A 13,664-nucleotide genomic window follows, 5' to 3' on the forward strand; every position below is an offset into this window, starting at 1 on the left:
CTGGACCCAGTGTAGACGCTCCACACCCACACGGTTCTGGACCCAGTGTAGACGCTCCACACCCACACGGTTCTGGAGTCCAATGTGCGCATGAAAATGCCCTGCAGCAGGGCTGAGGCTGAGGCACGGAGTCCCCTGAAATCTCCACGCCAGGGCTCAAACGCCCCACAGGCCCGCCCGCGGCCCACGACGCCACCTTGGCTGCTGGTCAGAGCTGGCCTGTGCTTCAGCAGAAAACGGCACCTCCACCGAGGCATTCCAGACCCCTGCAGTAGAAAAAGTGTCCCCCCAATGAGCAAAGGGCCCCTCCTCTTCCTCAGATGGCGTCTGGGTGCCAAGGGACCCACTGGGGCCCCTGCCGAGGGGGCCTGTGGTGAGGGCACGCCTGCTGCCCCTCTCCCCTCCAGCTCCACTGCCCAGAGCTTGGCTTGTCTGCACCCAGCACCCCCGGGTGTCCTCCTGGGAGGGCTGGACCTTGTCTCTTGGCAGCACCATGGGGCCCTCGGAGCCCTCCATCTGGTTCCGGGCAGGGCAGGGCCCCCTCCCAACACCATCGGCTGCCTCTGGTCACTCCCACACAGGGGCACGGGGAATCTCTCAACACCTTTTCCCTAGGGAGCAGGAAGACTTGGAACCTCCTTGGCCAGGCCAGGGTGGTTTCTACGGTGCCCACCAGAACCCCAGGCTAAGCCAGCAGGGGGACTGGAAGGCCCAGTGTCCAGCCCCTGCCCTGCCTCTGGGTGACTGCTCGCCCTCTCCCCTCCCACCCCACCCGGACAGCCTCGGTGCTCAGGGCGCTGTAGGGAGTGAGGCGCCTGTGGGATGGAGACTCAGCGTGGGTGAGAGAGATGCTGCAGGGCCCAGGTGCGGAGCCGCAGCGTCTCCATCACGAAGAAAGCGGATGCTCATGACGACAGAAGAACTCGGTTCAGGGGGAAGAACTCGGCTCGGGGGAAGAACTCGGTTCGGGGGAAGAACTCGGTTGTCCAGGGGAAGAACTCGGGCCACTCTGTGTCTCTCTCTCTGTGCTTTTGGTGGGTGCTGCTCCGTGGCTGCTGCATTTACCACAACAAATGACTTTTAAAGAACAGGAGCTGGAGAGAAACCTGGGGCTCAGGATTCAGGGAGGGGGCCCTGCAAGGTGGGAGGGGCCTGGCCAGGACCCAGGCTGTACAAGGGACTTCAGGCCCAGTGAAGCTAGACGGTCTGCAAAGGCTGGGCAGGGGCCACCCTGAAGGGGTGCTCAGAGAGTTCAGGCGAGCTCTCCCTCCCCTGCCTTCCAGGTCCTCCCAGCCCTGCCTGTGGGTGGAGCTGTTCCCTGCCAGGGAGGGGGGGCAGCCTTGGTACCCCTGCCCACTCCCAGCCCCTGCCCTCTTAGCCCCCCTTCAGGGCCTCCTCAACCCCTGGGTGTTCCAGATTCCACAGCCTGGTCATATCTTCCAGGGAGAGTGTTTGGGTGCCAGGGCACCCACTGTGGCCCCACCCTAGCCTCCATCAAAGCATCCCTCCCCGTCCTGGGCCACTCGGCCTGGGGAGAAGCGGCACCCTCTCCCCAGAGCCTGATTCTCCACTTCACGTGGACCTGTAGGTGTTGGCAAGTGGGCAAGAGGCCGCCATAGCCTGGGAAGAGGGGGCACCTGAACACCCCACCTGGAGCTGGGTACCCCAGAAGCTGCCGGGCTCTACCTGGACACCCTCCAGCTCAGGAGATGGGGTGGGGCTGTCTGAGTTTGGTCTAAACAGCAAGACCTCAGGCCCCACACATCCAGCATGTCTTGTGGCTCAGGGTTCCCGGAGGCACCTCCACAGTACCTGCTCCTCCCAGTGGTCCTCCCTCTCCAACACGCACCCGGGCTCTGAAAATTGCTCTGAGACCTGCAGCTGTCACGCTTGCGTTCATTCACCCAGCAGCATGAACTCAGTCCTGGAGGCGCCCAGAGCACAGGGTCCCTGCATGAATCCATGTCCTGAGCAAGCTGGGGAGGAGGCGGACATCAGACACGTCCACCAATGCCTTGAGCAGGGGGCCGGTGCCAAGAGGGGCAGCTGTGCTGGGCGGGAGTGTGGGGGCTGCACTAGACCAGGTGGCCAGGGAGGCGTCCCTCAAGCTGAGACCAAGTGGAGGAGGTGAGCCATGTGAAGTGGGGGGCAGAGTGGCAGGGGTGGGTGAGCCTGGGGGCCACGAGGGGACCAGTGGAGGGCCTGGCAGGCATGGGATGGAATTAGGTGGTAACAGGTGGAGGTGGAGACTTGCGATCTCTGAAATAAAGCTGGTGCCAGCAGCTTGGTGCTCACCAGGCAGCGCTGGAGGTGTGAGAAGGGGCTGAGCTAGGCCAGGATGAGAAGTGGAGCCTCCTCTGCCTACCTAGGGGCGTCAACTCCCACCCCGGGTGGTCCCCAGCCCAGCCCTCAGCGTTCATGGCCTTTCAGACCTGGCTGGGTCCATGAGCCCAGTGGGACCCCGGGGCTGCCTGGCTGGGATCTGCGCCTGCCTCCCAGCCCTTTTCCGCTGCCCTGGCAGGGCTGCCCCCAGAGGGCACGGGAGATGGGGTTGGGATCTGTCCTGCGTGGGAGGCAGGGCCCCTTCCAGTTGTGCTGTGGGTGGGGTTGTCTCTAGCCCCCTTCCCCTTCCAGCAATTCCACAGCATCCTGGTGGGCTCCTCTGTTTCCAAGCAACAGAAGGCACCCCGCCGGGCCCCGGGCTCCTGGGGTCCTGGTAACCCCACCCCTCTGCTTCAGTGGGTGGGTCCACAGAGGGGTCCCTTGGGTCATCTTGGGCCTTTTTTTGTTCTTTGGTCACGAGGACCCCAGGGAGGCCCCGTCTGTGTCTGGAATGCCTGGTGCAGTCGCCTTGTCAAGCCTGGGGAGGCTGGGAACGCGCTCACTTAGGGAAAGAACACAATGCAGGGCCTTTGCCGGGAACTGCCAGGAGACCCCCGGCCTGGGGGCGCGGTCAAGGCGGGCAGCTTAGCAACTCGCCTAGGGCTGCGCGGGACAAGTCACCTCAGTGATAAATCAGGGCTTTGTGAACTCCATGGCCTGGGCGGCCGAAGGCGAATGCAGGCTCCTTCCCTGTGTGAAGCTCCCCCGTCGCCCCTCAGCCCCCAGCGCACACGGGACGGGGACACCGGGGCCTAGGCCAGCTCTCTTTCCGGGCCGACACCCCCGCCGTCCTCCCCATCGCCCGCTCCCCTGCAGACGCCGCGGGGGTGCAGGGGGAGCGCGTTTGCTGCTCTGATCCGCCCGCGCCCAGGCCGGAGCCCGCTGCGTTCACGTTGCTCCCCCCGGGCAGCCCGGGCGCGGTAGGAGCCCCACAAATACAGGCTGAAAGAGTAAAACAAACTCTGAACGGCCTCTGCCAAACCCCGTGCTCTGGGTTTTCCAGCGCGGAGCGTCGGCGCCGATGCCCGCAGCCTTCCTCGCAGGACGTTTGCTCCCGGGCCAGGAGGTGGCATCGCGAACCTCTCCAGGCAGCGGGGCCGCCGGGCGGCGTAGCCCAGGCAAAGGCATCTCGGTCGGAGGCGCTCGGACCTTCCCGGGAGGAGGGGCGTTGCCTCGGTGGTTTCCGAGAGGGCGGGGCCGGGGGACGCAGGAGAAAAGGTGCGGGCGGGGGCTGGAGAGGGGCCGGGGCCGGGAGTGGGAGCCGGGAAGCGTAGGAGGTGAAGCTACCGGACCCACGCTCAGCTCCGCGGGCAGGAGGGCGGGAGAGCGCGTGGGGCGCAGGCCGGGGAGCCGGGTAGGAGCGGCACCTGCGGAGCGCGCCAAGACTTCCACGGCTTAGAAGAACGTGGGAGAGGGACCCCCCCCTTACCCAGCTCCTCTGCGCCTCCAACTCACCCTGGCCCCTCATCCCGCGCCCTGGGCCCTGGAGAGCCACGCGCTCTGCAGCCAGTGACACGCCAGCCCCACCCGCGACCCCATGCGTTCCCGCGGCAGCCCAGGGAGGACCCGGAGGCGCAGACAGACCCAGGGTCGCCGGGCAGCAGCGCAGCGCTTTCAGGTCCGTGTTTCCTCAGCTATAAAACAGCGCTAACGACGCCCCCCGCCCCGCCCCTCCGGGGTGTGAGAGGAGCCAGAGCCTGTCCGGAGCGCGGCTTCCTCCCGCCGTCCCGCCCGCGTGCGCCTCCCCGGCCTCAGTTCGGGCGACCCGCGCCCCTCCCGGCCCGCCCAGGGCCTGCTCGGCCGCGCAGAGTGGGGGTCCCAGGGCGAAAGCAGCCCTCGCCCCTCCCACTCCGCCCTGCCCCCGACGCCCTCGCAGTTCCCGCGTCTCAGCTCAGAGCCCGAGCCTTGGCCGCGGGCGCCGTCGCCTTGGGGTGCTGGGAGGGGCCCGAACCCGACCCGGGAGGGCCCTTCCTCGTGTTTCCTCCGAGGGAGCGGGGCGCGGGACAGGCGGGGGCCGGTCTCGGGGCCGGGCGGGCGCTGGGGGTCCCCAAGCCAGGCTCCGCGGGGGCCGATCACCGGCGGGGTGGCCGCGCCCAATCGAATCCCAATCCCAATCGAATCGAGTGCGGACCCGACGGGGGAAGCGAACCCCCCGTGAACGCGGGGCTGCACCTCCGTGGAGCGGGAAGCCGCCGGGGCAGCCTCGAGTGCGCACAGCCCCGGCGGCCGCACCACTGCCCCGGAGTTTGGCCGCAGGTGGCTTTTCCAAGCCGCCACCCAGCAGCGGCCGACGGCGCCAAGTCCCCGCCTCGACCTGCACAAAACGAAAACGGACGCTGGAGCGGGGCGCAGGGGCGGACGTGAGACCCCGGTCCCGAACCCTGGGCGCCGCCTTCCTCCGCGGCACCAACCCTCTGGCGGCCGGGGCGAAACGGGAAAGTCGTTGCGAAGGAAACTCCCCCAGGCCCGAGAGAGGCCACGCAGCGGCGGTCCCTGCGCCCCAGACTCGGGCTCCCCACGAGCCGTGGGCCACAGTCACAGCCGCCCCGTGTCCCAAAACTAATACGAGACGTCACCCCAGAGATCGGAGCGTTTGCTCGCGGCCGCCGTGCGCGGGTCTCGGAGTCATCTCACCGCCCGGTCTGCGGGATGGATGAGCGAGCGCCTCCCGGTGCCGGGGGAGCGGGGGTGACACAGCCCCCTGCGCGCGTCTAAGCCCGCGTTTCTGCCGCTGCGCCCCCAGCCCGCACCCACATTCGGGCCCTGGACAGGGCTTACGCGCTGAGGCCGCCCTGGTCTCTGTTCTCCCGGCCGGGGATTCGCGAGAGGCAGTCCGTGGGCGAAGTCGTGGGCCCAGGTCACATCCTGGGGGACCCCCAACGGGAGACCTGGAGGCCAACAACGGGGAAGCGCCGGGCCGCGCGTGTGGTCCCGGGACCCGCCTCCCCGGCCCGCTCCCGCCTGCCTCACTCCTCCACCGCGCCGGCCGCGTGTCGGTGAAACCGGAGGCAGCTCCGTGCGAGCCTCGCCCGGCCGTGAGGCCCGTGGATTCCGTGGACTCTGAGGCCCGCGTCCTCCGCCCTCCTGTGGCCCCGACCCGCCGGGAGCGCGTTCCCCGCCGGCGTCCGCGGCCGCCCACACCCACCCCAGCCCCGGGCGGCGGAGCAGTAGCGACTGGGACGCAGGCCGGGGCTCTTCCCCGAGGGGGGCGCTCCGAGCGCGTGGGCGGGTCCTCAAATCTGCATTCTTTCCGTTAATAAAATATGTTCTCGTATTTTTCCCTGATTTCGCATGAAAACCTTTGCCTAACTAAACTCCCATCCAAGCGGGATTTATTTCGTCCCCGGGGAGATAAATCAGGGGGCGAATTTACAGCCCGGGAGGCACCTGCCGCGCTAATGGGCCCTTCATGGAGTGCGCGGCCGACGGGGGCGCGCGGGCGGGGGGGGGGCGCTGGCCAATGGCCGGACCGCGGGGTCCGCAGCCAATCAGTGCGCGCGCCGCGCCCCGGGGGCCCCCGTTCGGCCTGCCGACTGGCCCTCGAACCGCACCGCCCCCCGCCCACCTCCCCGGCCGCCGCCGCCCCCCCCCCCCCGCCCCGGTGGACAAGACCGCCGGGCCCGGAGGGGCGGCGGCGGCGGAGCCCGGATGGGAGCCCGGGCCGGCGGCGGCGGCGCCCATGGACACTAACCGCCCGGGCGCGTTCGTGCTGAGCAGTGCCCCGCTGGCCGCGCTGCACAACATGGCCGAGATGAAGACGTCGCTGTTCCCCTACGCGCTGCAGGGTCCGGCGGGCTTCAAGGCGCCCGCGCTGGGGGGCCTGGGCGCGCAGCTCCCGCTCGGGACCCCGCACGGCATCAGCGACATCCTGGGCCGGCCCGTGGGCGCGGCGGGCGGGGGCCTCCTGGGGGGGCTGCCCCGGCTCAACGGGCTCGCGTCGTCCGCTGGCGTCTACTTTGGGCCCGCGGCTGCCGTGGCGCGCGGCTACCCCAAGCCCCTGGCCGAGCTGCCCGGACGCCCGCCCATCTTCTGGCCCGGGGTGGTGCAGGGCGCGCCCTGGAGGGACCCGCGTCTGGCTGGCCCGGGTGAGTGGCCCCCGCCGGGGCTGCGGGGCAGGTGGGCGCGGAGGGGACCCCGCCGGCGGCTGACCTCCTTCCCCTCCCCTACCTTGCAGCCCCGGCCGGCGGCGTCCTGGACAAGGACGGGAAGAAGAAGCACTCGCGCCCGACCTTCTCGGGTCAGCAGATCTTCGCGCTGGAGAAAACCTTCGAGCAGACCAAGTACCTGGCGGGCCCGGAGCGCGCGCGTCTCGCCTACTCACTGGGCATGACCGAGAGCCAGGTGAAGGTGAGCGCGGCGGGGCTCGGGAGAGCAGAGCCGGGGGCTCGCGTCCTGCGAACGGCCCCAGCGCCAGCCCCGGGCCCCACGGCCGCCTGACCGCCCCGTCCGCCCCCAGGTCTGGTTCCAGAACCGCCGGACCAAGTGGCGCAAGCGGCACGCGGCGGAGATGGCGTCGGCCAAGAAGAAGCAGGACTCAGACGCCGAGAAGCTGAAGGTGGGCGGCTCGGACGCGGAGGACGACGACGAATACAACCGGCCCCTGGACCCCAACTCGGACGACGAGAAGATCACGCGGCTGCTCAAGAAGCACAAACCCTCGAACTTGGCGCTGGTCAGCCCGTGCGGCGGCGGCGCGGGGGACGCCTTGTGAGGACGCGCGGGGTGGGGGCGAGTCTATTTTTGCAAAATCCGGGGGCGGTCCCGGGTGGGCGCGAGTCGCTTTGTATCATCAATAAATTATTTAACGGGTCCCCGTCGGAGCCGCCGCTCCGGAGCCTGCACCGCGTGTTTCTTCCGTCTCGAACCCGGAGCGAGGCGGCCCCTCCCCGGCCCCGGCTTCGCCCCTGCGAGACCCGGCTTCGGGCGCGCGGCGGCCTCCGGTCCTCCGAGTTCCCGGTGCGGAGGCTGCGGGCCCCGGGCAGGCGCGAGGAGGCGGCGAAGGCGCAGGGAAGGGGCCCGGCCCGCGGGAAGGAACCGCAGCGACAGCCGCCAGGAGCCCGGGACGGAGCCGGGGACGGAGCAGCAGGTATGGCCCGGCCCGCCTCGCCTCGGGGCGGATTCGGACGCGCTTGGGGGGCTCCGAAAGGGCGGGTGAGCCGCGTACCCGCCTCGAGCCCCCGGGGGAGGTTTTTCTTTCTTCCCTTTTCCCGCTTTGGGGCCACGTACTCGTTGCCGCCCGGCACCCGTTCCCGCTCGGCCGAGGGGTTTGCTCTGATTATTTCGAAAGACCCTCTGAGCATAAGCGGAGCATCCCATAGGCCCACCCTGGGCTCAGCCGGTGGAACCGGGTCTGAACCGCTGCACGGAGGCCCTTCGGTCACCATCCCGCTAGATCGTCCCGCGGTGGAAAGCAGTTTCTTCCAAACTAGGACCGCAGAGAGAAATCCGAAATAATTACGCCTGCGGAGCGGCGGGGCCTCCCATGGGTCACGCGGGGTCAGGGAGCTGGAAGCCCCCTGGACAAGCCCCGCAGCGCCCGGCCGGGGGCTCAGGGGACCCCTGTCCTGCCCTGAAATGCCGCCAGCTCCACGGGACTGTGACTCCGGTTGACAAAACCCCTCCACCCTCCGGCAGCCTCTGTGGCCGGGGCTGCCCATCGCTGCATCTTAATGGGCGTGACTGTGGAGTTTTAATTTTCAAAAATTAAATGTAAATAATTATATCATTGCGGTGGTACGATTTCTCTTGGAAGGCATTTTCGGAAGCGTTAAAGAGAAATATAAACGGCTTAAACTCGACGCGTTTTGTTTTAGGCTCTTAGCAGCCTTCTTTACAAGGAAGCAACTTGAAGGGCAGAAGCAACGCTTTTCTGTGGGGAGCCCCTCTCAGCTCAGCTCAGAGCAGAGGGGCTTCCAGTTTTAAAGTTTTGAGGAAGGCAAAGCATTTATATAATCCCGTTTTAAAATGTTGAGGGGTAAATACTTTATTACAGTAGAAAGTAAAAAGGGCTGTTTTTCTCCACTTAAGGAAGGGCTTGGTGTTTTGTGACAGTGTGTGATACAGTGAAATTCCCGGATTTCTAATGAGCTTCATCTCAAGTAACAGGGTATACAGGAGGCCGCTCCGAGTTAGCATTTCAAAGGTGGCAGGAGAAGGGAAAGGAAGAAAAACAAAGCAACACGGGACTATTTTCACCACGGTCAATTTTATTGCTTAGGAACCAGACCAGTCACTTCTAAAGGCCCTCAGAACGACCAACAGCTGAAACCCGTGGGGCGGACTCCGTGTGGAACTGCGGACAGCGGCAACCACAGCAGGGACACGGACCGGTGCTTCCACCAAGAACAGATTCCGCAGTGGACAGCAGTCACTTGCAGTGGTAGTATTTATCCCAAACACCCAGCTAATGCCTTCACCCGGTCCAAGAACTCTGTAGTGTTCTAAAGTAAAATCAATAAAACATACATTTGTGTTTCATCAACAGACTCTCTAATCACCTTTTAATGCTGTACTTAGTGCTATAGGAGAAAAATATTTGCAACAAGGTTATTACGTGGGTTGTTTGTAGCGGAGCAATGAGGAAATGTACAGTTTTGTTTCTCTTTAATATTTTTATATACAGCCCATGTTAAAAGCAGTTTCTATTGGAAGCAAACTAGGCTATTTCTATTTCTCCCATGTTATTGTTGTAATGTAGAATACTTGGCACCATAAAACAGTAACAAAAGACAGACAAACGGTTTACAAAATTCTTAAAAGGTACACCCAGGCTAGCTATAAACTTCACATTCAGTTCTTAATATTACACAGAAGAACGGCACGGGAGTAACGGCCGCTAGTGCAGACGTGCTGTGGGGCCGATTTTACCCACGATGGCGAGGCCATGTGTGTTTTTACTAATTTGCGTGTTGACGGACACACAGCTGAGCTCCTAGACTCCAGTGCTGCCGATTTTACCCACGACGGCGAGGCCAAGTGTGTTTTTACTCATTTGTGTGTTGACGGACACACAGCTGAGCTCCTAGACTCCAGTGCTGCCGCCTGCTGATGGGACTCTCCTGTGCGTTCTTACTGGAAAGTACATTTAGCATAAGTTTTGGTAAGATTTATAAATTATTTTTAAAAAGTATATATTTATATGTATTTATATATATATAAAAATGGAAAGCAGCTGCAGTGTGATTCAAAAACCATGTGACACGGCGCAGAGTCAGTGCCGCGGAAGGAGCATCGGCAGAGACAGACCCCCTCGCCACGCTCAGGGCCACGCTGCCGGCCGGCAGAGGGAGCGCCCGTCTCGGCTTCCCCAGCCCCTGGACACACCTCCACCTGGCAGAGGGGGTCTCTGGACACAGTGGGGGGGTCTCTGTGCTGGAGAAGCCCCTCCACTGACAATCATTAAAAACTGAAAACTGCAGAGTCTACGGTATGAACCCTCTTTGCTGTCTATTAGAGTTTTGACAACAGGACTGTGACTTATTTAAAAAAAAACAACCAATATTTCTACTTAATGTCACATGAACAGACGAGACAGTGAGGTATGTGAGGCTGTTCCGGAATGGTCCGGAGGCTGAAGCGAAGTGTGGGGCTGGCCGTCTAGCAGGTGGCGCTTGGGCGGGTTCTTGATGCAGCTTTCAAGAGTGCGTATTCGGTACACGGCTACAGGGAGGGCTCACGAAGGGTCCTCTCGTGGCGCTGGCATCTCTTCCCTGTCATGGAATGTGTAGTTTGTTAAAGGAACAAACGCACCAGGAAAAGCTGCGTAAAAGCTGAACTAGAGGGAGGAGTCATATTTACCACCACGTCACTGCACGACACAACACTTGTGCACATGGGCATGAGGTTTACCTGCCCCGGGCATGATTCGGAAGGCCAGGAACACGGGCTGCAGCAGAAGAGAGGAGGGTGTCAGCACGGCGCACGCGGGACAGCGCAGCACACGCCGCCGCCTCCCGTCGCACCCCTGGACCCTGCGTCTCACAAGGGCAGCCATGAACCGGGCTGGGAGGAGCTGATGGCCAGCAGAGGCAGCTTGGCCCTTGTGTGCAGCCACGGCAGAGCAGGGGTCGGGGGCCCTGTGAATGTGGAACTGGAGCCAGGCCGGCCATGAGAGGTTTTGCAAGGAAGGTGTTATTTCCAGGTAAAAAAAATAATGGAAAAACTGATGTAAAAGAATGGCTAAGTAGGCCCCAAATGAAGCGGGGAAGGAAGGCTCTCCCGCCCTCGGCTCTGCCGCACCTGGCAGGTCCAGCGTCTTATCTGGGTGTGTTTGGGGCTCACAGCTCTGGGCCTCCAACGTGGAAGAAGCTAACTCATTTATTTGGCTGAAAATGAGATTTGATCTGTCTCCTGTGCACACTCTCGAGGTGCAGTTGCCTGAATAAACGATCTGTGCCAGTGCTGCCCCTCGGCACGCGGTGGGGAGCGCCTTCACCCCGGCTCCTCGGCTGACGGTGAGCCTGCCCCAAGAAGGCCATTAAAACACTGCAGCTGCGTATTTGCAAAACAGCCTTCAGAAACAATCAGCTGTGGACAACATTTTTTTTACAAATATTAAATTATGTATTTTATTCTATTGTAGCTAGTCATTTCTGCCTTCTTCCTACTTACCCACCTAGCTTATGATATTTTATTACAATTAAATAAAAACAGACCAACTTGGCCTACTCTGTAGAGTCAGACTAAGAAGACAGGAGAGCAGGAGAGGAGAGACTGGCCAACCCCTGCCCACCTGCCCGGCTGCCCCAGCACCCGCCCGCCCACCGGCCCCAGCCCCCCGGCCCCCTAGCTTCCCCTTGGTCCCCCAGCCCAGCCCCTGGACCTCAGTCTGTCACCTTGTGGTCTCCCATGCAGACGTTGGGCCCAATGTGGTCATAGGTGACAACCTTCTCCTCGCTCTCCGACTGGAAAGGGGAAACAGACAGGTGAGTGGGGGGAGGTGGAGCATCCTGGGTCCAGTTGGGAGCTGACTGGCAGGAAAATCAGGGTTTTGTGGGGGCAGAGAGATGGGGGGCGTTGGCCCCTGCCAGTACCTCCCCAGCCTCTGCCACCCGCCCTGCCCGGCCCCTGAGAGAGAGGCCAGCTCATGGACCAAAGGCTCTGGTGACGTGGCAGCGCCTCAGCACCTTGACCCTGGCCCTTTTGGACAAGAGGTATCTGCCTCTAGGAGGGGTCGCGTGCCCGGCTCCCAAGCTCCTCTCTCCCAGACATGCTCCTGGGCTCTCAGGGGAGTTGCAGGGGACCCTGTTTACAGGAGTGTGTGTGTCCCAGCTTTCTGTGCAGGTGTGTGTCCCAGCTTTCTGCCTCCTCTGAGGCAGCCCATCTAGTTCCAATTTTCCCACTTTGATTTGTTTTTGACTGTTCTATTAACCTAGAACTCAGTGCTCAAACAAGAACAGACACCGAATTCCACACCACTACACAAAGCAATCTGTGCATAGTAATTCCCGGCTGTGTGCGCACTTCTCGGCGGGTGCCTGTATTCCGGGCGCCTCCGGAAGGAGTTTGCTGCTGGTCAGCACTCGGCTCTGCTTAGGCTGGAATTTTATATCCACAGCTGGAGCATCTGAGACTATCGAGTTAAAACTGAATTATCTTTAATGCAATGGGAAGCTTAAGGTCAGATTTACTTTCCAGCATGGGCGCCTGCCAGAAAGAATGAAAACAAGCTTCGGCACCGCATGCATGAGCACCTTCCCGTCTCTTGCGGGTGAAGCGGCGCCTCCGCGGAAGTGGAGAAACATTCATCAAACGCAGCGTGGTAATTTACGAAGGCAGCATAAAATTGTGGATTTTCAACTGCATAATCTTTGGACAGATAAACAAATTACGGCGGGCACAGGCAGCGCGCGGCACACCTCACTGAACACTTGTCACCGAGGCTCCCAAGCAGCACCGCCCGCGTCCCGAGCTCCTTTTGGTGTTTTAGGGCTGCGGAGGCAGAACGGAGCTTGGTGACGAGGTGACGGCGCATGTCATGATGGATGAGGCTGCGGAGCGCGCCCGGCGCCCGTCTGCTTGTCCTGCATACCCGCTGCCCGCTGGGTGGCCCCACGGGGAAAGCCTGTCCAAACTCTGGCCCCAGGAGGCAGGGGCTGTCAAAGGCCGCCAGGTGTGTGTTGTGAGGCTCCGTCCTCCACCCTGAGCGTGAAGTGTCAAGTCCCGGGTCCAGAGAACATGAGAGGCTGTGAGTGAATGGAAAACGGGCTGCAATGCTGCCCTGCTCTGAGCTGGTGGGGCCCTGGCAGTGGCAGCACAATGTGGGGAGGCCACGGCCCTGCCAGCCTTCTGCCCTTGGGCGCTGCACACCAATCTGCACTCGCGTGACCTCCGACGTTTTCCAGGGGATGGCATCTGTGCACGAGTCCCCGGGAGGCTCCTGCCCTGCTGGTGGCAGCCCTGGGCTCCACATGCCTGACCCGCTCTCAGCGCCGGCAGATGGGAGCACTCACCATGTGGCACTGAGCGACTGGCATGCCTACCAGTGAGCCCAGCCAGAGGGGCAGCGGCATGTCCACAGCCAGGCTCCAGGCTGAGCCCACTCCTGGGCTTTTGGGCTTGGGCCAGCACGCTTTCCTCAATGATGGGCACAGGCCCTGCCCACAGGCCAGAGGTGGGGCTGCAGAGGAGCCAGGCTGGCTGCAGAACCCAGGGACGCCAAGGGGCCCTGCCTCCAGCCCAGGCCCCCACCAGGCAGGCTCCTCACAGCACAGCCAGGGACGGAGGGCAGGCTGCACCCAGGGTGTTCCAGGATGTACGAAGGAACGGTAAGGAACCCAGCCCGGCAGACAGAGCCACGTGGCAGAGGCCAGTAGGGTGCATCTCAGGGACCGGGGCTGCAGAGGTTCCCTGCCCTGCTGAGGGCACACCTGCACCCAGGTGTTTGCTGTGCCTGGGGTCTGGTGCCGTCTGGCACAGGGAAACAGACGGGCAGTGAGGGACAACAGGAGCCTCAGACAGCTGGCGTTGAGGTCGGGGTTAGTAGGGGGCTCCTGTCCCTGCTCTGGGCCTGGGACAGTGGAGAGGGGGGCAGAACCCACCAGGCTGGCAGTAGTACCACCAGAGTCTCCAGCCTCCTTCCGATTGCCCACCCACGTCATGGTCAGAGGCCCCAGCTCTGGGTGCTGGGCACGGCTGCAGTTCCCACGCACACCCGCAAGCTTCGTTACTATCTGCATTTAATTTTCATTCACAGGGTTGACAAAACCAATTCAGATATTGATTCTTCTGAAAACACTCCTTGTATGTTAAAATGTGGGAACTGAAAAATCACAGGATTGGCC

At 62.8% G+C, this 13,664-nt stretch overlaps 2 protein-coding genes across 2 annotated transcripts in view; one reads left to right on the top strand and one right to left on the bottom strand.

The window, feature by feature from the left end:
• The first annotated feature begins 5,927 nt into the window (after positions 1 to 5,927).
• On the top strand, positions 5,928 to 8,863 carry NKX6-2 (NK6 homeobox 2). The gene is made up of 4 exons (XM_032174703.2): positions 5,928 to 6,467; positions 6,557 to 6,729; positions 6,839 to 7,468; positions 8,600 to 8,863. Exons 1-3 carry the CDS (start codon positions 6,062 to 6,064, stop codon positions 7,091 to 7,093), a joined length of 834 nt encoding a protein of 277 aa, XP_032030594.1. The 5' UTR covers positions 5,928 to 6,061; the 3' UTR covers positions 7,094 to 7,468; positions 8,600 to 8,863.
• Positions 8,864 to 8,982: 119 nt separating this feature from the next.
• INPP5A (inositol polyphosphate-5-phosphatase A) overlaps positions 8,983 to 13,664 on the bottom strand; it is a 232,645-nt gene continuing 227,963 nt past the window's right edge. Inside the window, exons 20-22 of the mRNA XM_058436448.1 lie at positions 11,217 to 11,285; positions 10,180 to 10,267; positions 8,983 to 10,091 (exon numbers count right to left, since the gene is read on the bottom strand). Of these exons, the coding sequence (XP_058292431.1) occupies positions 10,187 to 10,267; positions 11,217 to 11,285 (150 nt within the window). The 3' untranslated portion in view covers positions 8,983 to 10,091; positions 10,180 to 10,186. The remainder of the gene's footprint in view (positions 10,092 to 10,179; positions 10,268 to 11,216; positions 11,286 to 13,664) is intronic.

Source organism: Hylobates moloch, unplaced genomic scaffold (assembly GCF_009828535.3).
Source record: "Hylobates moloch isolate HMO894 unplaced genomic scaffold, HMol_V3 SCAFFOLD_3, whole genome shotgun sequence".
NCBI lineage: Eukaryota > Metazoa > Chordata > Mammalia > Primates > Hylobatidae > Hylobates > Hylobates moloch.

Bases quoted from the DNA above. Each gene is read 5' to 3' on its own strand.
- NKX6-2 (XM_032174703.2), top strand. From the start codon at position 6,062: ATGGACACTAACCGCCCGGGCGCGTTCGTGCTGAGCAGTGCCCCGCTG. The intron at 6,468-6,556 runs GTGAGTGGCCCC...CCTACCTTGCAG, and splicing joins CCCGCGTCTGGCTGGCCCGG to CCCCGGCCGGCGGCGTCCTG. The intron at 6,730-6,838 runs GTGAGCGCGGCG...GTCCGCCCCCAG, and splicing joins TGACCGAGAGCCAGGTGAAG to GTCTGGTTCCAGAACCGCCG.